General features: G+C 37.5%; 2 protein-coding genes across 4 annotated transcripts in view; one reads left to right on the forward strand and one right to left on the reverse strand.

The window, feature by feature from the left end:
• Positions 1 to 10,828, forward strand: part of SYCP2 (synaptonemal complex protein 2) — a 29,931-nt gene extending 19,103 nt beyond the window's left edge. Inside the window, exons 32-45 of the mRNA XM_054081133.1 lie at positions 1,592 to 1,771; positions 2,701 to 2,887; positions 3,325 to 3,578; positions 3,696 to 3,866; positions 4,276 to 4,366; positions 4,923 to 5,084; positions 5,415 to 5,542; positions 6,140 to 6,234; positions 6,323 to 6,422; positions 7,187 to 7,245; positions 7,593 to 7,671; positions 8,125 to 8,181; positions 8,521 to 8,624; positions 9,380 to 10,828. Coding sequence (XP_053937108.1) covers positions 1,592 to 1,771; positions 2,701 to 2,887; positions 3,325 to 3,578; positions 3,696 to 3,866; positions 4,276 to 4,366; positions 4,923 to 5,084; positions 5,415 to 5,542; positions 6,140 to 6,234; positions 6,323 to 6,422; positions 7,187 to 7,245; positions 7,593 to 7,671; positions 8,125 to 8,181; positions 8,521 to 8,592 — 1,635 coding nt within the window. The 3' untranslated portion in view covers positions 8,593 to 8,624; positions 9,380 to 10,828. The remainder of the gene's footprint in view (positions 1 to 1,591; positions 1,772 to 2,700; positions 2,888 to 3,324; positions 3,579 to 3,695; positions 3,867 to 4,275; positions 4,367 to 4,922; positions 5,085 to 5,414; positions 5,543 to 6,139; positions 6,235 to 6,322; positions 6,423 to 7,186; positions 7,246 to 7,592; positions 7,672 to 8,124; positions 8,182 to 8,520; positions 8,625 to 9,379) is intronic.
• Positions 10,829 to 11,051: 223 nt separating this feature from the next.
• The window catches only part of PHACTR3 (phosphatase and actin regulator 3), a 108,922-nt gene continuing 95,784 nt past the window's right edge, over positions 11,052 to 24,189 (reverse strand). The window contains exons 9-13 of one of the 3 annotated variants that reach the window (XM_054081124.1): positions 19,308 to 19,363; positions 15,096 to 15,157; positions 14,094 to 14,234; positions 13,436 to 13,512; positions 11,052 to 11,591 (exon numbers count right to left, since the gene is read on the reverse strand). In XM_054081124.1, coding sequence (XP_053937099.1) covers positions 11,576 to 11,591; positions 13,436 to 13,512; positions 14,094 to 14,234; positions 15,096 to 15,157; positions 19,308 to 19,363 — 352 coding nt within the window. In that variant the 3' untranslated portion in view covers positions 11,052 to 11,575. The remainder of the gene's footprint in view (positions 11,592 to 13,435; positions 13,513 to 14,093; positions 14,235 to 15,095; positions 15,158 to 19,307; positions 19,364 to 24,189) is intronic. The other 2 variants (XM_054081126.1, XM_054081125.1) reach the window with 2 other exon arrangements.

The following is a 24,189-nucleotide window of genomic DNA, read 5'->3' on the forward strand; positions in this document are numbered from 1 at the left end:
ATTAACTCACTACGGAAACTGTTTTAAAATAATTTTTCTTTAATATGTGCCATTTGTTCATGTTTATTTCAAGATAATTTGTTAAATGCAGTTTATTCTTTTCAGGTACTATATTGTTTTTATATAGTATTTTGCTAGTATTTCAGACATAATTCTAACTCATAGTACTATTGCTATACATTGATGCTTTTATAAGTTTTGTTACTTAAAATCACTGATTGTGTCTCTACTGCTTTACAGCCATCTATTCCATTGTATATGCCATTAGCTTTTCGGCAAAGGTTCTTATGGGTCTGATGTGCTTAATTGAATTTTAATCCATTTGGGATTATAATTTCTTTAAATGAATATATGTAACACAGTGGAACTGCAAACCCAAAAGTGTTATAGATGTTAAGAAAGGATAATAATTATCAAGTATTGTAAGTTTATAAAACTTTATTAAAGTTGGGGATATAACAAATTAGAAATTATTATGGATGTGTTAATTGGAGGTGCTTGTAGGTGTTTGCAACCTACAGTTTAAAAATCAAAACCACCAAAAACTCCCCAAACCTTCCCCTATCTCCTCTAGTCTACTCTTTGATCTCTCAGACTGTACAATAATTATTCAAATCTGTTTAACATTAGTAGCTTAGAGCTATATAAATACACTTAATGTAAATCACGCATATGAAAATGTGATCAACATACATGGGTATTGAGGGTGACGCTTAGTCTGTGTAAACCAAAACTTAATAGGTCTTCAGTTGCCTGATGTTGAATCTGTCTACTTACTAAAATACCTTCTTTTTTAGCAGCCAGATTCCCCAAATCTGCCCAAGCAAGTTCAAAATGCCTTCTTTGAGTAGGTAGAGTTCCAGTACTCCATAGACTTAGATGGAAAGCATCTGAAGCCCAGGAATTCACTAATAGATTTGACCCTAGCAAATGAAAAGGCTAGTAAAGCATTACGTTTTGCATAGAGCATTTTTCAAGAAAGTAGACGACAAGAATCTTGCTCTCTCCTGGTCTGAGAGGCATTGCACTTACATTTCACATCCCTTCTAATGTCAGGTCGCTGGGGTGCTTTTAGTGAGAATGTGCTTTGCTCTGAACACTGGCTGCTGTGTAGAAAGTGGTAATTCTTATAGTGGTATATTCTTGTCAAGGGGGACGAGTAGAAAGGAAGACTAGTCTAGTAATTAAGGTAAGCAGTTCAAAGGTGGTGACCAACAATACCGGTTCCTGGTCACTGTGCAGGCTTTAGGTTTTGTTCTATTTGAAACCAGTTACGGTCTAATTTAAATGTGTACGTATTTCAGAGAGCAAGCTTTGGAAATGTACTTCAGCTTTGCTGTAGTTCAGAAACAGCATTTGTTTTGCTTCTTCGCTTTTTTGACTCATACATTCCTGACTTACTGTACTCTATCTACAGTGAAAATAAACTTCCCAAAATGCTTAGTAGATTGATGATTGGAGTCTCTGAGCTTTGGTAAAGTTAAACTTCTTTAGTTGTTTTGAAATAATGGATTTCAAGTAATTAAAGCAAGTTACCTGCCATTTATTCTTACGTCTGATATACGTTGAAGATGTTTTTATTCTTCCAAAGATAAATGAATGTAAAAAACAGAATTCAAGAACTGATGAAATGATAGAACAAACCACCAGGCAAAAGCGACCTCGAAGAGCAGCATTAGCAAAAAATTACAAAGAGCCGTCCAGTTCTGAGTCAGAGTGTGAAACGAGAGCTTCAGCATGCACCTCTAGGGAGGTGAAATCAAAAATAAAGGTATACAGTTGTGCTTTATTCTTAAACATCCACTTCTGACATATTTTTCAAATAAGCTAAGGTCTGCTTTGTACTTTTACTCCTGAATTTTAAGTGCCCAACATGAGCAAGCTGAAATGAATTTCATTTTTTTTTCCTAATAGTGCCCTTTTTTTAATCATGAGAAGATCAGTTAATAATTAACAAGATCAGTTATAATGAATATCTTAAAAAATATCAGGGAGTAAATGTTTTCTTCTTGACTTTCAGTAAAAAATAGATGATTTTTCACAAATTTTAGAACTGTGATACCCATGTGGAAAAATTCTTTATGTAAAATAGTGTTCTCTTTGGCCAATAAGAAAATACGTCCTAAATAATGTTCTTGGTCAGAATAGTATTCCAATTTCTATATGTGCAATTTATTCTGCTGCAAAAAAAATATTGTATCCTTTATTTTAAAAACTTAATGAATTGTCTTGAAAATGTCAATAGGAGGTTTTAGTGAGCCCAATTTTGTTCTTGTAGATAATGTGATTTTGATGATGCTATGCCTATCCTGTGTACAATAAAAAATGCTGACTTAATAAAGAGGATATGTCAATCCATTTGCTGAATATTCAAACAGGATTTTTAATAACAAGCAATGAAGTTGGGTGCTAAAATGTTCTCTTTATTTTAGCATATTTCCATGTATGTGGATAGGTCTGTAAACTTCACTGATTAAATCCTGAACTATTGGTAGTTACCTCCATTAGTTGTGAAGGTCATAAGAACAGAAATTGCTACCTGCTACTTTTTATGAATTTAAATACTTCTATTGATGTACCTTTTTGGACCTTCCATTTGTTCAACTGTACATACAGATAATCTGCTCTTTACCTGCATATATCTATACACACTTCTGTATTTTTACAACTAATTTATATATAAAATTTGTATTTTAATAGAAACACACAAATGCGAAAAACAAGGATGATAATCCACAAAAGGAACTCCAGAATACTTTATCTACGAAGTCAAAGACAGTAGCTGCCTTTGTACATAAAGCATTTATTGTATCAAAGAATTCTGCCAAACAAAATGAAATTGAAATACTTTCACCTGGGAGTCCTGCATCTCTTGAGAAAATGAGATGTAGGTATCTTGACTTTTAATTGATAGCAATACCGTATCAAAAGGTGGAGGTTAAATGAGGATTGTCGTAGTAGTACAAGTTTACATTTATTGTCTGCTCTTAAAATAAGAGTTCTGGATAGTCAGTGTATACCACGTAACTCAAGGAGATGTGTTAATATATCAGTAACACTTTTATAGTAGATACAGTTATTTCATATAGGTATAATAGAGAAGTGCAATACAGAAGTGTTAGAATAAATCTGATTTGCACTAAAATGGTGTGAAGAGTGCAAAAAGTGCAAGTGCAGCAAGTCATTAGCTAACACTTAAAAGGAAAATTCCACACCTCTGAGGCTTGCAAATACCTAGAGGTGGAACAGTTAGCAATATTAGGCTTTAACTTACCTTTTTTAACTTTCATTCCTCATGTTGATGGTTAAATAACTCTTTTCTAGGTGCTGAAAGAATATCAGAAGGAGATGTTACTCAAGAGCATAGTTATAGTGAAATTCGATCACCAGATCTTCAGGAGTCAACACCAGAAAAAAATGAAATGTTAAACTTTGAGGCAGCAATCTGTCCCGACAATTACTGTTCACCAAAAAAGAATATTGAAAGTACATGTCTAAATCAGTCCCCTGAGATGACTGGTAAAAAGTTAACATTTGGAAATAAAAGGTCCTCACCAGTTTTATCTGAAGTATCTTTGGTAAGAATATTGAAGTTGTTCTACAGTTACTGTAACTGAAGTTGTTCCATTCAACTGCCAACTGTTTTATGCTTTTCTAAGTTACCTTTCAATAATGATTTTTTTGTTAATGTGTAGCTCAGCTTAACAACATACAAAACTGTGAGTGGAAAACATGCAAAGGGATCTGGATCTGAAGCATGTGATAATAATGAACATTCAAGTTTTAGACGTTGCCTTACAGACACACCTTCTATGAAAGGAAAAGTAGACAAAATCACTAAACCTATCATCAAAAATAAAGACAAGGTATGTTAGTAAATCCTTTACTCTTCAGAAGAGAGCTGCAGTTTTTCATCTGTTTTATCTCCTTTACAGATGGTGAAGTTTAAGGGAAATAAATCTTTCTTAATATTAAACACTATATACCAGGTTTATTTGTGTTCTCTTGGGGAATACCACTAGTTAATTTTTGGATATTTTGAGATATGGAAAGTGTTGTTTCCCAACAAGATCAGTTATAATGAATATCTTAAAAAATATCAAGGAATAAATGTTTTCTTGAGTTTCATTAAAAAATAAATTACTTTTCACAAATTATAGAATTATGACATCCACATGGAAAAATTCTTTAACAAAGTGTTCTCGTGGATTTCTGATTGAGACTTCTAAAAGCACTTTAATTTGGAAGGTAATAAATCAGAGACTTTTCTTTTAGGATTGTGTATCACCGTCTCCATTGTCTGTTTCCAGTGGAAGTAAAGCACAGTCTTGGAGTGAGGAACCTTGTGGCCCCATACGTGAGCCAGGTACCAACATTTATTTTAAAGCAAAAGACTTTCTATGTTTCTTTGTAAAGGTCAAGAAAAGTGTTTATTTGACATAAAAATGCTGCCCAGGTTTACTAATCTTATTTTCTTTTGTATATTTTTCCATTTTTATTCTTTTTCTCATTTTTCCTGCTGTTTTACTACCCTCGAAAACCCCAAAACTGGGCTCCAAAATGCAGTTACTGTAAAGAGTTAGCTGTGCTCTTCAGAAAGAGTTAGAAGCATTCCTGCTGATACTGGAGAAAAAGTGAGGATAGTGGTATCATCAGGAAAAGAGGGCTTAGGGTGAATCTCTTTAATGAGCAAAGTCTTGTGTGGTTCAGAGTTTCATTGAAATATGGTTATTCATTTATATCAAGTTCTCTTATGTACTGTGTCCTCCGTAAAGATAATGCTTATTAATTTTTATTGGCTGCAAAGCCAAGGCATGTACTCCTAGAGGTTGGACCAAAGGATCAATAAACTCTTCTATATCATCCCATGTCATTGTTCTAAATAATTCTAAAATTAAGCATTGTTTTCGTGTTTATCACAGGACCAATTATGCAGACAGTTCTCAAACGAACGTACCACAGTGATACAGAAAGCAATTCTGATGATGCAGAAGCAAGCAAAAGGGAGGAAAAGAAAGGAAACAGAAGAATAAAGTTACAGCCTAGAAAATTATTTAAAACAGATGATGCTGTTAATTACAGAGGTTGGTTATGGAGAGAGTTGACTATAGTTGTGCAAAAGTTTAAAATAACATAACAAATTAAAAGTTTTAACAAGAAAAGATAATAACCATTAAAAATAATTTTACATGTTTGGTTTTTTAAAATGAAAAATAAAGAAATGCTAATTGTTGATAGGCTTTATCCATTTAAAAAGTCAGAAAATTGGTATGAAAATAGAAACTGGTCTCAGCAATCTAATAGATGAAATTAATCTATGTATAACAAAAGCTGTTCTGGGCCCTGTGAAAGCTTTAGATAGGATGATTTTTTTATACTGAATTGTGACATTATCCTTTTTTACTTCTCTTCAGTGTCTGAAAGCATATCTGCTGTATCTGTAAATGAAACATCTTTTTTGGATGGCGACATCTGGGAACCTGGTTGTTCAACTATCAGTATGTGTCAGAAGCTCCAGAAAGAATTTACTAGGAAAATTGAGGCAAGACATTTCATATACAGTATTAGTTGTTTCTGTGGGTACCTGTGCATATCAATGGTAGCTTGTCTGACACCATAGAATTTGCTTCAAAGGGCGTGAAAGTAGCTATGTGCGTAGAACTTCAAGAAATGATGGAGTTCAGGTTTCCATTTATACCTCTCCTTGGTATACTTAACTCTCCAGTAATTTTCTTTCCCAGGTCTGGTTTTATTTTCATCCTGTCTGTTGTTTCGAAACAAGCTTGTCTATCTAAAGTAGTTAGCTTACTACTGTGCTTGATTTTTCTCAAATTATCTAACCTGTGAATGAAATTTATTTTGCAAAAAGGAAAACATGTGCCTGAATAATACATTTGTTCATCTAGGATAGCTGTAAGCACACGTCATTCATTCCACGTGCTCTTTATTTTGAGGAAATATATTGGTCAAGTGATGTATTTCTAATTAAGTTAGGTAGAATTTTATCAAAACCAATTTAGAACAGGGGGGTTTGCTCAGTATGATCTGTGATAATAAGCAGTCGCAGTACTAAACATGCTACAGGTGTGTTTTTCTAAAGTGAGAATAATCTGAATTTAATGTTAAAACACCCTCATAGAGTCGCTCTCAGAAAATGGATGATTTTACTAAGCAGACTTTAAGAGCTGCCCACGAGCGTATGACAGCAGTGAGTTACCAGCTTCATGAATGCAGGTGTGTAACAAAAGATTTTTATTTTTTTTAAAAACATTCTTAAAATACAGCGAATACCTTCTAAAAGTAATTAACTTTGTTTTGATAGGATCAGGCATCTGGACAAATTTCATTTTGCTCTCCTTGAGGAACTTGAGAATTTTGAAAAAGATTCGCAGTCCCTGAAAAACATGGAAAAAGAATTCTTGGTTTGTATTTTAATTTCTTGATTGTGGAGAAAAGTCAATTCAAATTGAATTTATATGTTATTCGTATCATCTTTAACTTTAGATCATTAATTGTGTTTTTAAAATCCTTTATAATTTTGCTTAAAGTTGGGTCAGATTTCAAGTAATTAATTTGAGGTTAGGCTTGGCTAATGCTATGCTCTTAGAATGTATGTTTTTCTTCCGAGAACAAAATAGTGCTACTATTTTTGATGGGCTGTTTACCCCACTTGATTAGCCTTTTGAACTTGATTTGTTGTGTGTTCTGTGATGAGCCAGTTCACATGATGGGTATGCTGCTTGCTGTAATGTAAAAATCAATATACAATTATTTATGTAAATAGAATATATTGGCTTTTTTCTTTTACTGTGAAGGCATGGCATATATTATAGTGTAGTATATTATATTACTGTTACATTCTCAAAGGTCTTTTCAAACCAAATGATTCTATGATTCTATATAGAAAGTCTGATTAAAATGTTATGCATATTCTTTCCTGTAATTATGGAAATTGTGTGATTTTAGGTGAAACTGGTTCATTGAAAATAAAATTCCTCGAGTGTCTCATGCTGCCGGCTAAGCTTTTTTTTTTCCCCCAAACTTCTGTTGTGACTGTGTAACCCCTACCTATTCTTTGCTGAGTCTGTGGTTGTGGGTTATTTTATTCATATTAGATGTAAGTCAGTTTGAGGTCAGAAAATATTAGTTCCTACTGATTACCATCTATTGATATTTTTCTTTCCAGACCTTTTGGAAGAAACATACACATACTTTTAGTACATACATGAAAAATGAGCAACAGAGGTTAGTAGGCTTCATGAGTCCTGGCATGAGATTTGTTCTGTTCATTTGAGGTATAGATTAGGTCAGCTGCTATTCTCTATGCAATTTTTGTCTTCCATAAAATAGAGATAGTAGATGAGATAAGAAAATGAGATTAAAATGTTACGTTATTACAGGAAAAATGTAATTATTCTCCATCTAAATTTCTCCACTTACCTGTGGGATTATTCCAGTACTAACAATGATTGTAATAGTTACCCATGCTTTTAAGTACAAGTAGACTACAAAAAATAGGATATATTTGTGATATGTGTTGAAAGTTCATACGCAGCAAAGTTGTTTGAACTGCCTTTTCTTTCTTTCTTTAGAATCCAGATTCTTAAAACTTCATTTGAAAAGAATATTAACTATACTGTTGACTATGAAGAACATATTTTTACTTCAGAGGTATGATGAACTTGTTTCTTTCTTGTTTTTAATATTTCTTCAATTTTACCAACAGATATCAGTATTGACTCTTTTTTTCCAAAGGAAGTCTTATTCTTCAGTATTGTATTAGTGCCACATAAGTATTTTTGTAGTTTTGTAGGGTTTTTCTTTATAGTTATGAAATATCCTTTAACATAACAGTATTCACTGGTTTAGATTTAACCCGTTAGAGGGTGTGTGCAGCTTTATGGAAAACTGCTGCAGGATTTATTCTGTATTCTGTGGCTTTGTTTACTGGTGTTAATCGTCCAAGAGAGAGCAAATTTAAAACACACATCTCTTCCCTTAGACAGGTATTTGCATGTGCATCTGCATCTCGTGGTTATAAACCATTTAGGGATGTAATTGTCCTCTTGCAAATGAGTTACCAATTTTGAGTAGAGAAAAGATGCATTTCATATCTTTTTGTAGATGCATCTGATGAAAGAAGACCTAAAAGGACTCCAAGAGAAACTTCTTAAAGAAATGGTAAATGAAATTATTGTGTCCTCATTTTCATTTATTAAGTATAGCTCTTTAAATGCTAAACTACTAAAATTGTAATTTCTAATCCACCATCAAAAATAAAATTAATTGGAATCCAAGTATAACTGACATGTTTTACTTTAAACCTTATCTGGGTGATAAAGCAGCAGGTAGATACGGATATACTGTTCTAGTTCTGAGTGTTAATATGTTGAATGTTGACATGGACAAGTATTATATTTGATATTTTAAAAGCAGCATATGATATGCACCAAAACTGCAATACTTTTAAAAAGAAAGGAGATTTTAAGTTACATGATAAATGTAATGCTTTTTGCACAGCAAGAAGAGGAACTGTGTAATGTTCGCAGAGGATTGCAGGCACTGTTTCCATCAGAAGAAAGAACTCTCTAGTAAAATCTTCAGGTACCTCCCTGAAATTCAAGGTGAATATAAACTCTCTTGTAATGTAAAATTTGACAACTCTTTTTTTTTTTACACTGAAAAAAAACTATTGTAATGAAAGCGTATTTTCCACTCATCCCATCTACGTATGCATACTTCATGCTTTTCTCATTCTTCTGAGCCTCTGATTTTTGCATTTGATAGGTTTTTGTGAGCCCGTGATCACTGCCATCTCCACTAGATGGACCTCGTGAGATATTAAACTTTTACTAGTCTAATTTAATTTCATCTGTATGTGAAAGAATATTTTTATCTTCAACTGTGTAAGATTTTTAAAAGTGTAATGAAAGGCCCAAATCCACTTCTTACAGTGAGTGAATATTGGGAAAACATTAGAACTGCTATTTTTAGTGATAACTCAAGGTATGATCAAATTTAACAACTGTAAAAATGTAAAGCTCTTCACAAGGGAGTGTTCCCATAGGCCAAGTTCAGCACAGGGAGACTGCTTTTGGCCCCAGGGGTTATTCAGAGCAGGCACCTAAATGAAGTGATACGAATTGTGTGCTACATACCTGTTTCTTTTTTGCATTGGTAAGAAATGGCACAAAAATAGCCTCCGTAAGCTAAACGTGCCTTCAGTGGATGGCATCCTAAGTTCCAGTGGCAACCGAGCGTAATACATGGCCCAGGCAATGCCTGCAGTCTCCAACCAACTTGACAGATTTACCCACCAGCTAGCTGACAGTGATCACATGGGGCTCTGAAATAGTCACAATTTTCTGTCTCTTACCAGACCAAAGCAGAAAAAAGGCTGGGATCCTTGTGAGGAACGGACAGCTGAGAAGATAGGGATGAAGCGAAGCCTATTGCTGCGTAACTGCAAGATGGTTAGGTCACATTAGCAATACAGCTCACAGGCATTGTTTGAAATTTAAAAAGCTGCTCTAAGTTACCCTTAAAATATTTTCCTGTATTATATTTTTCAGCATCATTTTAATGTGTTTTATGCAACATTTTTATTATCAGTGAAAGTATGCATCGGTGCTGAATAGGAGTGTTACCTTCATATATTATTAGCTAAGTTTGTAGTTAACAGTAGATAATCTACTGTTCTCAAACTAAAAATGGTTCTTCTGCTGAAGAAACTTTTCACTTCTTTCTGTTTACCCTTTTTGTATATTACACCTGTAGTATCATTATATTGTTGTTTAGAATTAATAGTATTTTATTATTAATAAAAATATTGGTAAATATAATTAACAGTATGTTAAAAGGCTAATTATAGCATTCTGTATTTCTGCAAAATGACAGCAAGTTATAAAATTGCAATAAGTAGAAAATAAAAATCTTTGGATCAAGTGATTGGGTAATTCAAGTTGTCAGCTGATGGTCGCGTAAGTCAAACATGAAGAAGTTGTACAAAATTACAGCTACCTAGCAAGCTTCATTGGTCCTGGATACCACATCTCTCACGATTCATCAGTTTCTTCTAGTGTTGCCTTTACTGACATATATTCTAAGTGTTGCACTGTGTGTTCTTACCTTCCATTCTTAAGTGTTAGTTCATCCAAAGAGTAGCACTGTATGTCTGTTTCTTCATCCCCACGCTGAGCAGCAGAAGATAACTGAGTTAGTTCATCCTCTCTTTGCATTGATTCTATTCACCACCAGCAGCAATTTAGCAGTAGGCTGTACAATTTTACATACCATGTATTATTATTTTTACGGTTCACAAAGATCATCTCAACAAAGCTACAGGATTTTAAGTGCCTTTTTCAAGTTTCTAACATTAAACAATTTCCTAATAGGGTTGCATTTAAGACTCTTGCACAGAAATTTTTGCCTAGCTAGTGTATGTGCTATTTTGCTGCTGTCTCATCGGGCATGCTTTCCAGTGATCGGTGTATTATTTTTTTCTAAGTTCTTCCTTCTAGTAGTATTTTGAGTAGAATTCTCTCATGCTTCTAGATATCGAGCATTACTAGAGTGTCTCGCTTTATATTTTTCTCAATCAGTTCGATTTGCTTGGTTATTAGCTTTTATTAACTTTCTTCTTCTAACTGTCAGGAAAACATTAAAATAATTTGTTTGCTAAACATCAAAGTCTATTGTTACCTTTCTACCAAAGATTGTCCAATTTAGTAGTTTTGAATGAGAACACAGTGAACTTCATTGTCATTCCTCAGAGGGCCAGAATGTCAGCTAGTGTAGAATGACAATGTTAAGCTGGATAGGATCTGGTCCAAAACATTGATATTCCACCATAAAGGGAAACCTTAGTTAAGATCATCCTTTTGAAGCCTCTGTGTTGATAAAGAAGTGATACGATCTAGTACATAATAATCATAATCTCTTCCCTTCCCAACTGTCCCTGGGAAAAAAAAGAGCTTTAGAAAGCGTTTTAATTTCCTGCAATAAGTAGTCATTTAATTAAAGAACAAAAGTAACAGGAATCAAAAATGCTTGCAGCTGTGATTCTGTTAGACATTATATAAAAAAGAATGAGATTATAATACATTAAATTAGTTTTTAGAACATGAACTTAAGTGTTTTACAAACTAATTGTGGTAAGTTCAAAATGTCTTGTCAACATAATACTGAATGACAGTGTGTCATGTCCATTTATGTCAGAGGCCTTGGAATGGTAAAGCCTGTACATGCACAACATCTCCTTTTCCAAGATAGACTGCAAAACAGTTTAAAAGAAGTGTTAAAGGAGAGTAGTAGGGTCTTTCAAGTAGCTTTACTTCAGTCTTTTTCAGCAAATCGTCCCACTCCACAGGCCATCACTCTTCTGACTTCAGAGCGAAGTGCATCTCTGGTGGTTCTTTCCGTAGGTAAGTGCTGCAGAAACTTCATCTGCAGAGTCCTTTCACATAAACATCAAGGTATCCTGGACTGAACTTTAGGGAAAGACTTATGTATTCCCTGATGTGTGTTCAGCAGCAATATCAAAAAGTAAAGACAGATTCTTCTCAGAAGAAAATTTCTATGGCCTGTGAAATCTAAGAGGAAAAAAAGAGACAGTTTTCAAACCACATCAAAATTAAAAAAAAATTATAAATAGTTTTTAAAAAATCTGTTAAGTTAATAAAACTTATGTTTTTTAAAAAACAGTATTTATTCTGATTAAAGGTTCAGTAACAGAATTGAAGAATATTAGTGATTTTAAGTTTCAATTTTTTACCAATTCGTTTCCACACATGCCATGACTGTAGTGCAGTGAGTCCTCAGGGCCCAGCCTAACCAGTCTGCAGTTATGTGGGAATGCAAGTGCAAATACAGGGGTGGAGATGATTTTGTTTTTTTATGTTACACCACAGTTTGTCGTCAGTAGAAATATTCCTTATTGTGCAGTGATCTTATTTGTAAGAGGTGAGCACTGTCGAGCTGATGCTTTGGAAAATATGAAGATGTACTGTTGGTTAAATGTACAGTAGTCTTAAGAGTCTGTCTGGAATAACTAGACTCTTGCTCTGTAGGCCTCTTCTTTTGGCTGAGATACCTAACTGAAGTCCCAATCACTTGGGACTAGCTTTAGCGCTAATTGTAAATTTTAAGCCTGTTTACTGCTAATATCCTGAACAAATTTCAAACTACATCACTCTAATCTACTTAAACTCCCCAGGTAGCTTCAATTAGGGCAGGTATGTCTCACTTTCAGACTTAAAATGCAGCCAGCCTTTTTTTATTTTTCCCTGTTTTTCATTCTATCAATGCAGGGACGTCTTGCCATAAACATTGAGTCTGAGTCCTGTAGTGTTAAAAGGGCCCTAACAATTGCATGAACAGTGTGGAATTGTTGATGAACGTTGCATTTACGGCTCAAGTGTATTTGCATAGACCATCCTTACATTGAATATCCAAGCCTCCGTTAAGCTGGAATTCATCCCAAGTTCAGAAATAAGTGTGGAAATAAGGGCTCAGGCACTGGTGAAGTGAGCACACCTGAGGATCCTCTCAGACACAGCCAGAGCACACTGTGCTCCCAGCAACTGACTTGCTCAAGAGACCTCATAGAAATTCTAGGAAATAACTGACAGCTGTTTCAGTCTTTAACTAACAAGGTCTTTTTGCAAGTAAGGATGGTTGTGGAAGCAGCCTCTCATGTTTTTTCCTGCTTAGAAAAGGGAAATGGATGTTCTCATGTTTGCTTAAACACAGGACCTGTCAGTGTTGGTGTATGAAGCAAACACTAGACTGACTAGGTTCACACTGGCCCAGCCACTCAGAGGGACAGGAGCCCAAACCAGTTCTTTCTCCTGATCTCTCCACTGGACTGGGAGGTTGCACTCCTTCCAATAGCAACTGGACTGACTCTCAAGCGATCCGTAAATCCACAGGCTGAATCCATTGAACAAACCTGAACAGAACAAATGCACTTCTTATGGGCGTTATGTATGTCTACTGCATGTACAATTTGTTATTTCTTAGAAGGGCAGTTGCAGTGTTTGTGACAATTAACTTGCACAAGCAAGTACATTTAATTCGAAAACCTTTGTCTAGTGGATTAAGCTGTCTACTTTTAAAAAAACAGGGTTTTTTTTTTCCAGTTATACACTGCATTTAATTTTTTGCCATAGCTTTTGAATCTTCAGTGCCAAGAATGTAAACTGAGTGATGATCTGGAGAAGGTCTCGGGCTTCTCACTGTGCACTAACCAAAGCAACAAAAAAAGCAGCAAAAGCCAGTTTCTGAACAGAAAGAAATACTTCCATTTTCTTCTAAAATAAAGCTTTCTTTGTATTTTTTTCTCTCATATCTAGCACATAAGAGCAAAATCTACAGATAGAGAACTCAAGTAGACTATTTTTAGCAAGCAATGGAAATAAATAGCTAGAAAACTGACCTTGTCAAATGTTTGCTTGATGCATGTACCTCCATTTCATTACTTTTGTATTCATTTAGCTCTTTCCGAATTGCTGCCTAGGAATTGAAAACAGAAGAAGGTTAACAAATAATTTAGTATTTATAAGCATTGTAAAATACCAGACTTGCAGAGCAGAACAGGAGTTTTCTAATGTAGAAATAACAGGTATTGGGCATAGCAAAGCACAGTGAGACAGTGTTTATGCTCATGAAAATGTGGGATCAAGGGACTGTTGACATTCATAGGGAACAGGAAAGGAGGTATTTGCATGTTTAGAAACATAGTGGCTGGTGCTTGCATGCTTGGGACTAAACTTCAAGTCTGAGGGTAAATACTGCATTGTCTGGAAATGTTTTTGAGTTGCAACCCTGAAACTTTAAGATAGATTGTATCCAACTTTTTTTTTTTTTCCAGTTAGTTGAAGGGCTGGGTAGAAGCCTGCATAGTGCTAAATAAACATTTTTAACAGTATTTTTAATGACACTCTACATTGGTTAGTGTGGTTTCAGTATGAAACAATAACAGTAACATTTAAAGAGATGAAGTGTCCCAGAGGTTAAATGTCTTTGCAGAATCTGATGTATCATTGCCAAAGCAAGTAGGAAGCAATAATATGTCATTTTAATTAAATCAGTACCTTATCTGCTGCTGATAGTCTTGTCCATGGTTTATCTGCTCGTCTGTCATAGTCCTGTGCTTTAGCCACTTCTACATAATCACTGAATCGAATCAGGATTTTTCTGTCTCTTAATTCATCAACTGTAGGTCTCTGGTTAAGCTGTGTTAAATAGTTTTGCAAAACAAAGCCAATGTTATTAACAAGCGTATCAATAAAACATGCAGCGTTTCCTTCTTCTCACCTTAGTGTGCATTTATGTACATGGAAAAAGAACCCCCAACCCTTGGAAATTCCAGGGAAATATTCAATCCTTCAGAGAAGCATTGGGAGAGTTATAATGGTTTAAATGCAGTCGTGGGCTACAGCACAGTGACTTTGTAGTGGACTAAAGAGGGAAATGTTTTAACCTAGATACTGATAAATTGTGTTTACGATATGTAAAGGAATCATAATGAATTTATGATGATCTGTGTATAATATCATACACTGTAGGGGGTTTCTGCTACAGTCAGCAGTAGACTACGTAAGGGCTTCAGGACGGGACCCATTGTAAGAATTTCAATTTTGTTTTAACAAGTTATCTGCGTATTTGGCTTTTAATTCCAGTAGGGGTTCCTAGGAACAGAACAGTAACAAGACCTAGTTCTGATTCTGAGAATACTGGAAATGCAAAGAGAAATCCATTGTGGGAGCACACCTGGTGCTCAGCAGGGAGTCATCTCTGCTGCTGATTGCTGCAAAGAATGGAATGGTCCTTCTTTAGCAATGTAGTTGCAAAATATGCATTGCACACATGGATATCCATTTTATTGATTTAAATTTTATATGTAAATATTCTACTAAGTCTCCTGTAGCTGAGGTAAGGTAGCTATTTTTATAGTGCATATTACAAGATACCACTGTGTACACCCTGCTGAGAAGGATATAAATTAAAGGAGGTTTTGTGTAATAATGACCTCTATGATGGGCTGATGTGGTAACTTTGCTAAATTTCTAATCGAAGGTATTGCAAGATTTTACCTTTCTTGTCAGTCTCTGCTTGATTTCCCTTCTTTCTTCCTGTTCTGTTTGATCATTTCGTTCTGTGGAGAATACATAAAAAGAAAATTACTTTCTTCATGAGGAGATCTGCTTTTTTTCCAAAGTTCCAGGCAATACAAATCAGGGCACAGAAGAGTTAGTAGCTGGTTCTTAGCTGTGTGTTTTTTCAGTCCATCTTTATTGGAACAGTTACATCTCTGTAAGGACTGGTGCCGATGCTAGTTTTTCCTGTGCTCTAACCTCCAGCTCCAAGGAGATATAATAAAATAATGGTGACCACACCAACTCTCCAATTCTATAAGATTTAGAAGGAAAATAAAAATATTCCATAGTTAATAATGCTTTTTTATTCTCCATATTGCTGGAGCCATTCATTGCTGTTAGATGCTGAAAAGATTTATTGCAGCAGCTCCAGGGAAAGTATGTTCTTTCTTGTATAACCTTATTCTCAGGCCATGTCTTCAGATGGTCACACTGCCACAGCATTTATCTGTGACGTGCATGCTTTTTCTCTGCTATTCAGGATTTGCCACTGACATTGGAACCTCTTTATCCTCACAGGGTTTTCTTTTGTAGCGTTCCATTCTAACCTAAGCCAGCTTGCTTTTGTGTGTTGTGCCTATTAGCATTCAAGCCGTGATAACTCCTACACACTGGGTCTAAAAATAGACTAGAGTGCTGTAACACTGTGTGAAATATATCCTTTGCCTTGGGAAACGACTTAATGGCGTTTCTATTTCTAGTACTATCTGTTACTAAACTAAGGCACGAGACCATGACCTGAGCAAAGCTGAAGACCTAGAGAAAAATGTTTAACCATTCTGGGATTCTCTGGATACGACTGTGAGGTTAATTATACCACTTGCATTAGGTATTTCTAGTGTTAAAGCACACACGTGATTTTTCAATATGCCTCAAAAAGACACCAGCACTGTAGATGAGTTTCCAGAATGATATTTTTAGTAATGAAGTATTCTTCTCCACTATTTTTATGCTCATTAGATTACAACTAAATGCAATCATAAATATCTATTTAAAATAACATAGTAGTGCATAGCCACAGCTGGCAATTGTAGAAGTGTAAATGAAATGAATCTACAATGCTATGATGTGCTATATTACAATTCGGTGGCCAGGCACACAAATTTAAAAGAGATGAGGTCAGCTAAAATTAGTGCTGCCACGGATGAGCAGCTATTTAAGTCTGCAAGGTTTAAAAAGAGAACAGACTTTAAAAAGTAAGGTGTATTCTAAGAGATAGACACACCTGCCAGAAGGTACTAGAATGCTTCATTCAGTTTTAATTCACCCCTTTGAGCAGAAATTCATATATATATATTTTTATTAAAATAAGAGAATTTTTTTATGCTGTAGTGCCTTTTTTAAGATATGACTCTGGTATGCACTGAGGGAATTCTTAAAGAGAAACAACAAATGCACATTTCTGATTAGAAGATGCTTTTCCAAATATACTATACGTCTACAGTGACCCATTTCTATGAGACATTCACTCGGGTTCAGTGCTTATTCTCAGCTTCAAGAAATAAAAGAAATAGTTACTTTAGAAAAAATAAACCAAGATTTAATACAAAATGGTAGCAAGGACATTATAAGTCTCAGGTGTTATTGCAGAGGCAAACCACAGAGATTTTCCCATCAACATCGCTCTGTCCACACTGAGATCCATTCATTAGTGAGGGCTGGTTTTATAAATCTCAGCAGAGCGACGCTCCCAATTATGAAGTGGCATGCGCAGAACAGTAATTCTTTTAATGTTCTGTGAGTTATTCAGGGAACTCTTAGTTGTGCGTGACACTACAACAATTCCTGATGTTAAGAATGAACGGGGGATTGTATCGTGTGATTTAGGAGATGCTGCCTTCTTGAATGTGAATGTCAGCTTTCTGTTGAATACAGGAAGAACACACGTGAACACCTGGGTTGTGATTTTAATTCCTATTCTTTTCATGCTTTGTGGTAAATCAGCAGTGTTTCTACAGTTATGGTAAAGGACTTTGAAGATGAGCTGTGAGAAGGTGTTGTCTTTAAGTTTGCTTTTTAAGTATTGCTTCTGTCTCAGAAACATCTCCCTAAGGGGGAAAAGAAGTCACTTTCTTTTAATCTTACCAAGATTTGTTTTAAAGTAACATAGTAGTTGCACTTAGGCACTTGCAATATGCTTCTAATTTTGACAGAGTTGTACAGATGTGAATTATTAGTTCTTAAAACAGCTTTAGGGGTAGTATTGCTTCCGTTAGCAGCACGTACTGTGAACATTAAAGAGGTTAGGAGACGTGCGGCTCAACTGCACAGACCCTTACAACCTGGAGGAGGTTGTAGTGATTCCACTGAAGGGCATTTACACTGCTACATCTTTGCACGTCAGATCCGGCCCAGGTGCATTTAAAGTCCATAAGAATGTTGATGTCCCTATTTATAAAAAGAGACTTTACTAGTTTCCACATTCACTCAAACCCAAGACTGGAGTAGTTTCTTTCTAGCCTTTTAAGATTGCAACTGACACAGCTAAGTGATGACCTGAGGTCTCTACAGGCCACCTAGCTCTTTATATAATGGAAGAGGTAAATAAAATAGAAGTGGTTCTGATCTCAGCTGAACCTGTATGAAGCCTGAGCAGCTGAACTGAAGGAAATAAATTTGCTCCATGCTGGGAGCTCTTTAAATGAGATACAAATCTAGACCAGTACGTTTAGCTGGCATTCAGGAAATATCTTTAATTCTCCTTTAGCTTCTTTCTGCCTTATCTCTCTCTAAGCTCATTATATGAATGTATTCAAAGTTTTTATTATTAAAGCTGGTCAGTTTAACCCAGATTAAAGATGTAACCCACACACTTCACAAAGTAAACATAAAGAAACTGATTTTTTTCAGTAGAGATCAGCTCTTCCTTAGTGAAGAAAAAACCCAGAGACACAGATTTTCAGAGATCTTAAGTACTGAAGTCTGGCCCCACATATTTCAGAATTTTGGGTGACTGCTCTTTCCTGCCTCTTGAGGTAGATGACAGGTGAAGTTAGGCCAAATTCATCCATTCCCATTTGCAAAGAAGGTGCTGTTTCTCATTTAGCTATGCTTATGTTACATACGTCTGATTTTACCGTGTGCAATGTATGCATTGGAACATACTGATAAATGGAAGTTGACTATGGAGCTATGGGTTAAAACCGAAATGAAATCCTCAATAACTTCAATGGCAAAGGTACAAGGTATTTTTCTATGAGCTACTAAGAATATTCTGAGACATTAGATTTTAGTAACTAAATGTAGATGACTTTCTTCCTAGCAAATTACAATCACATTAATAATTAAATAGGAATTAAATAGCATAGGCAGTATTGCTTGTATGACATAAATGTATGAGGCTTTATGGTTTATACATACTTTTCTTTCAACACTAAACAGACCATGAAAATAACAGAAGAAATATACTTGTCCTTCAAACAGATGGCCTCCCCTTTCTCCTGTCTGAGACCCATAATGGGGACAATTTCAAAGCTCTCTTTCACCTTTCCCCAACTTAGAGGATTCCCAGCACTTGCAAGGGAAGGGATTACATTCATCACTTGTTTGATCCTCAGGTCAGAATACCAATGTTTCTGCCTTGTGTTCATTTGAGAGATGTTGAGAACATTCCCCTGTGGCAGCACCTGTAACAGGAGTGTCCCTCCCATAACTAATATCTCAGAATAAGCTTTCTCTGACTCATCTTTGGGAAGTTCACTAATGATATAAACAAATGTACTTGCTAGGAGAATCACACCTCTGCAAGGACACTTTCTCCATTCCACTTCAGCTTTGGTGATATTCAGTGTAGGGTTTGCCATGACGGCCCACATCTTGAAAAACATTGATCTAATGCTCTCTGCAGTGTTTGACACTAAGGTTGTATTCACTCTTAGACATCCCTAACAGCGTAATCAGAATGAAAATTAATTAAAAGCCAAAATTTGAAAAAGTCTTTCTTTTCTGTACTAAATTGCATGCCTTTATCAAGTTGTAAATTTTGATTGCTGCAGTATTGAAACCTGGGACGTGAAAAACTGAAACTTCTAGGTACAGAAAATCATCTCAGTGAACGAAATCATCTATTTAGAAAGAATATGTTCTAGAAATGCAATCACTGTTTTCAACACACACATATAAAATACTTCAGAAAAAAAAAATACTCACGTTTAAGTATATTTCTTCTTTCTAGCTCCTCAACAGCAGGTCTTTGGCTGAGTCGCCTGCGGAAAAACACCAAAATCACATTTTGTACCATGCCTGTTCTTTAGAAAGTCTGCAATATTCTGAGTTCTGGTTGCTGCTTTCCTCAGGGAGGGGTCTACAGATTCCCTCTTCAGGACTCAGGAAGAAAAGAATACAAGAATCCTGGCACCAGACTGCTTTCTTATTTTCCCAAATGTCAGCAATGGAGATAGGAGTTCTCTAGTTTGCTCTGCTGTCAGTGAAACGCTTCCTCAGAACGTGCATCCTTTTCACCATACTTTCCAGACAGTCAGTTGAAAGCAGCTCTCCAACAGTTAAATTCACTTGTGAGGGGTAATTAAGGTGGTTATTGAATGAGTTTCACAGTGATCTTCTGTAGCTATCACGGCTTCTACATTTTAATCTTGCGTAGCAGCAGGCTTCCTTTTTTTGAGTAACACCAGTGGTGCATCCTCACAAAATGCAGACTTGCCAGAAATAAAGCTTTCCCGTGGTTTCCGACTACACAGCCAACAGACCAATCCAGCAGCTCTCCTGCCTGCTGAATAGAATTCGTGTGCTGCTCACAGCCTCATGCTGTCTGAACAGAGTGTCTTGTGCAGTTTTCACCTCCCCTTTTCGGTAGTGCTGCTTCAGGATTGAGTCTTCAAATCATATGATCAGTACCATAGTGATTTTATTCTGCATACTAAATGAGACTTCCCCACGAGACATTGCTAATATCTGCAGAGAATCTCAGGTAATTGAACCCCTCCCCTAGGCAGACACGCACACGTGCTGCATTTGTGAGCTTTCAAGTAATAATCCAGCAAGCAGATCAGAAAGAGTTTATGATGCTTTCTGGCCTGCATTCTGGCAACGTTAAGGATTCTCATCGTCTCCCCTCTGGCAGATATTGCCACGCCAGAGATGAAGTTACAGAGACAAAGAAATACTCAGAACAGGAACCACACTGCAAACCACTGCTGCAGTAGTTAGCCCTCCACTGTGAAGAGCAAATAGAGGAATGATTATAAAGTGATGCTATAACAAAATCTACATTTTATCAAATACTCAAGAGAGTAATTCTTGACAGACTGTAAATGAACCCGTAAAAGTACCCAATTCTAATTTCTTCCTGTTTTGTAAGCCTTACCAAATATATCTTTAAAATCAACTCTCTATTCATATGTTCATATATGTGCCCCAAATATGACTGCAATTCCTTGTCCTTTTTTATTTCCCTTGAGATCACTGGAAAACCTCTCACCTTTGGCAAGAGGAAGGCATCACAACTACTAGACCAGATTCACACCAACCGAAAACTTAGATGATGAGAACCTGTGCTTAGGAATATCTACAGCCTAACTTGTTTTTCGCACCTACCATTTCGATCACCTAAGGTTGTTCTCCCAGGCTGTGGATTTCTCTTTGGAATAGTAAGTCAGACACTGAAAAGGGAATAATGCTGAAATGACCTACTGAAGGCTTTAAACACGTACATTTAATTCCTGTTACCCTTGGGCTCCTCCCTCCTCTCTCATTTCCCTGTATGTCTCAGAAATTACACAACTCTGACCAGGTTTTGTTTGAAAGAGATTAGTGTGCATTTTATAATATAAATCATAGGAATGACTTACTCTGAGAGCTTATCTGCAAATGAAATGTCCACCCGACCTGCTGCTCACATGCCTCCCTCTCAAACCATTCCTAATTACAGCCTTTCCATGCGAGATTTATAGATTCTCCCAGAATCTGTACATTAAAGTTCAGAGGTCCTTTATAAAATGGGGGATTAAAGGCCTAACAGAAATGATTAAAGCAGTATGAGAATGCAGATGTATATGAATGCTCTGTATATATATATATATATATAGAGAGAGAGAGAGAGAGCTGTTATATGTATGATGGTTAATTACTTAAAACCCCGTTTCCTGTTTCCCTTTTGCTTTTGGTAAGTACATAATAAGTACACGGTACGTGCCCACAGATTTCTGTGTACACCCTCAGCTTTGCCCCCGACAGAAGGAAAAGGTGCAGATATACACAGTGTATATACACACCAGAGGGCATTGCACTTTTTTTTTCCCCTGAGTTTTTCAGAGATACTGACCACACTTCCAAGATTTTTGTCATAGTCACAAAACTAGTTGTGGGCTTTCCTTCAAAATACAATTCTAACAGGATTTTGGGGAGCTGGGGATAGAATGAAAACATCAAATGCAGTGGAAGTCACAATCAAAGAATGAGCAGTGGCAAAACTACTGACATTATTGCTCACCGAGGTGTAGGGACATCCTGTTTCTGTCTATTTTTTCCTCTTAAGGAGAAGCCTCTCTCTGCTTAGAAACCCTTCCATTTGCTTTCTTCGCTGTGAGAGCTGTGCTGCACGGTGGCTGCGCGCCGGGTGAAGGGGAAACAGCACCAGTCAGTGAAGGTGAGGGACTCCAGAGGCCCCCACCAAGGGCTGTTGATTGCAAGGAGGAGCAGCGGCGTGAGCCAAGTGCAGGAGGGCCGGCAGGGCCACACGCCTCTGCTGCGCTGGGTGAATCAGGACGTGAGAGGCCCTTTCTGCAGGAGGGTCTTATCTACCTCCAGAGAGGAGCGTGCCTGCTTGCAGAGTGCGCTGCTGTGCCCACTCATCTGCCATAGCAAGAAAATAGTTGCTGCTGTGGGTATTTAATGGGCTTGTCCCTCCCGAGTTGCTCAGCACTTTGGGAGGATGGAGGAGGGTGCTTCATGCCCCCACAGGGTTTGAAGCAGGTCCAGACACACTCTGTTTCCTCAGAAGGGGAGTCGCGGTCCCCCTTGGTCCCACCGACTTCCTCAAAACCCACCTGGACCCAAGCTCAGATCCAGATAATGACACACAGAGTTCTGGGAGCTCCTGGCATGGCAGCAGCTCCGTGTAGCGCAAGGGAAGCCACAGGTTATCCCTGTCAAAGATGCACATCCCACTTGAATGAAGCTTTTAAGTAAGAAACTGGTCCTGATGAGTTTGTGCCTCTGTTGGGCGAGCTGTTCTCTGTGCACCAGGGGGTTTCACATGCTCTCCTGAGCAACAAGTGCTCCATTTTGGATATTTATTTCATATTTTTCTCTGAAGCTGTTAAAATAAGAAACCCTGCCTTTGACAGAGCCAGAAAGCACCCTGTGGGCACTAAGCTTGGTGTGATTCCTCAGAAGGCCCCACAGAGAAGCAGCATCATGGCCTCAGGAACACCGCCACGCCTCAGGGACACCTGGCCTGGGAAGGGCAGCCAGCTCTCCTCACACCATTGTTGGGCAGTGCAGGCCAGGAAGAAGGGACTGAGACGAAGGCTCTAGAAAGGAGATGTTCAAATCCCTCACATTTAAGGCAAATGAATTCCAGCTGAATAACAATGACCAGCAGACTACATCGCAGCAGGAGAGCTGGTGTGTGATCCCAGAGGATGAAGCAGGCACCTGCTGTGAAGGAGCCCTTCTGAAGGCTAAAAGCTGAACCCCAGTGGACTGTGGATGGTTTCCACAAGCTTTGTATAAAGAGGATTTTGCATGGTAGAGCTGCAGGCCATTTGGAAGCAGAGTCCTGGCTCATTTCCTGTGGTGATCAGCAAATTCCCTGCACCTGAGTGTGGGCAGTTGCCGGGCTCCAGCCTGGGGATTGCCTGCACACAGCTTGGGTGCTAAAGGGCTCTGCAGCTCTGCTTGGAGAAACCGTTTGAAGGTCTGAGGTGGGCATGAGACTCGGCGTGGCTGCGACGCGGACGCAGATGTGGATGTGGACGGGTGAGTCCTGTGTTTCCAGTTTCTGTTGTTTTTTCACCCATGTAGGACTCCCCTCAGCGGGACAACAATCGGCTCTGTTAATGCAGCGCGGCGCTTCTGTTGTGTCACAGTAACGGCTTCTTTTCAGTTGATTTAAATTTTGATATCTATTCCTCGCTTTTGGGAAGAGCATCCAATTAATGCTGTTGTGTTCTCGGGCGATATTAAAAGGCTTGCATGGTTTTCCAGTGTCTGCGGAGGCAGGAGTGCTCCCCCTGAGCACCTCTGCAGGGACAGCCCTTCTTGGCAGAGCCTTGAAACTTTCTTGAAAACCGTTAAGTAATCTGCATACCAGTAGCACCTCTGTGCAGGTCCCCATGGTGTAAATGCACAGACTGTCATTGATATCGTCACAGTCTCGCGTTAAGAGTGTTTGCTTCAGGAATTTGTTTCCCTGTTAGCTTAAACTAAGGGATGCCAAGACCAGAAGTAAATGGAGCTGAACCCCCAGCACCTCGGCTGAGGTGACTGCAGCTGCCGCAGGGAAGCTGAGCAGAACTGGAGGCACCAATATTGCTTCTCTATAAATGTTTAGATACAGTTCAGACAGAGTTTGCTGTACATGCATCAGTGATGCTGCAAGTTTGGATAAAGACCAATACCTGGATATTTTCTTACGATGCTAAAGCAGTCATCCTAGTTTGGAGGGGAACAGGGACAAGGGGGATATGGACACAACACTACTCGGCAGCTGTTTCTTAAATTCAGAAAAATAGCAAAGTTTATGTGTTATTGTTCTGTGCAAAGTGTGCGTAACCCTTCAGGCACCAGGTGACCATCACCTGTTTGAAGTTTGGGAAGTGTTTGGGAGTATTCTCAGCCTACCTTTAAAATATTTTCTCTAGTAATTTGGACTCAGAAAGACAACTAGATAAACTTAGGTATTTCTATCTCTCAGAAGCCAAAGACTTTGTCTACTCTTATGTCCTCTGCAGTGTTACTCCTCAGGGTGAGAGGAGCAGCTCACTGTGGGTTAGCTCAGTCACCTGTGGTTCACCCTGAGAACACCCTGCATGTACAGCCATGTGCGCTCTTGCTCTCAACGTACCTGAGG

The sequence above is a fragment of the Cuculus canorus genome, chromosome 16 (assembly GCF_017976375.1).
Source record: "Cuculus canorus isolate bCucCan1 chromosome 16, bCucCan1.pri, whole genome shotgun sequence".
Classification (NCBI taxonomy): domain Eukaryota; kingdom Metazoa; phylum Chordata; class Aves; order Cuculiformes; family Cuculidae; genus Cuculus; species Cuculus canorus.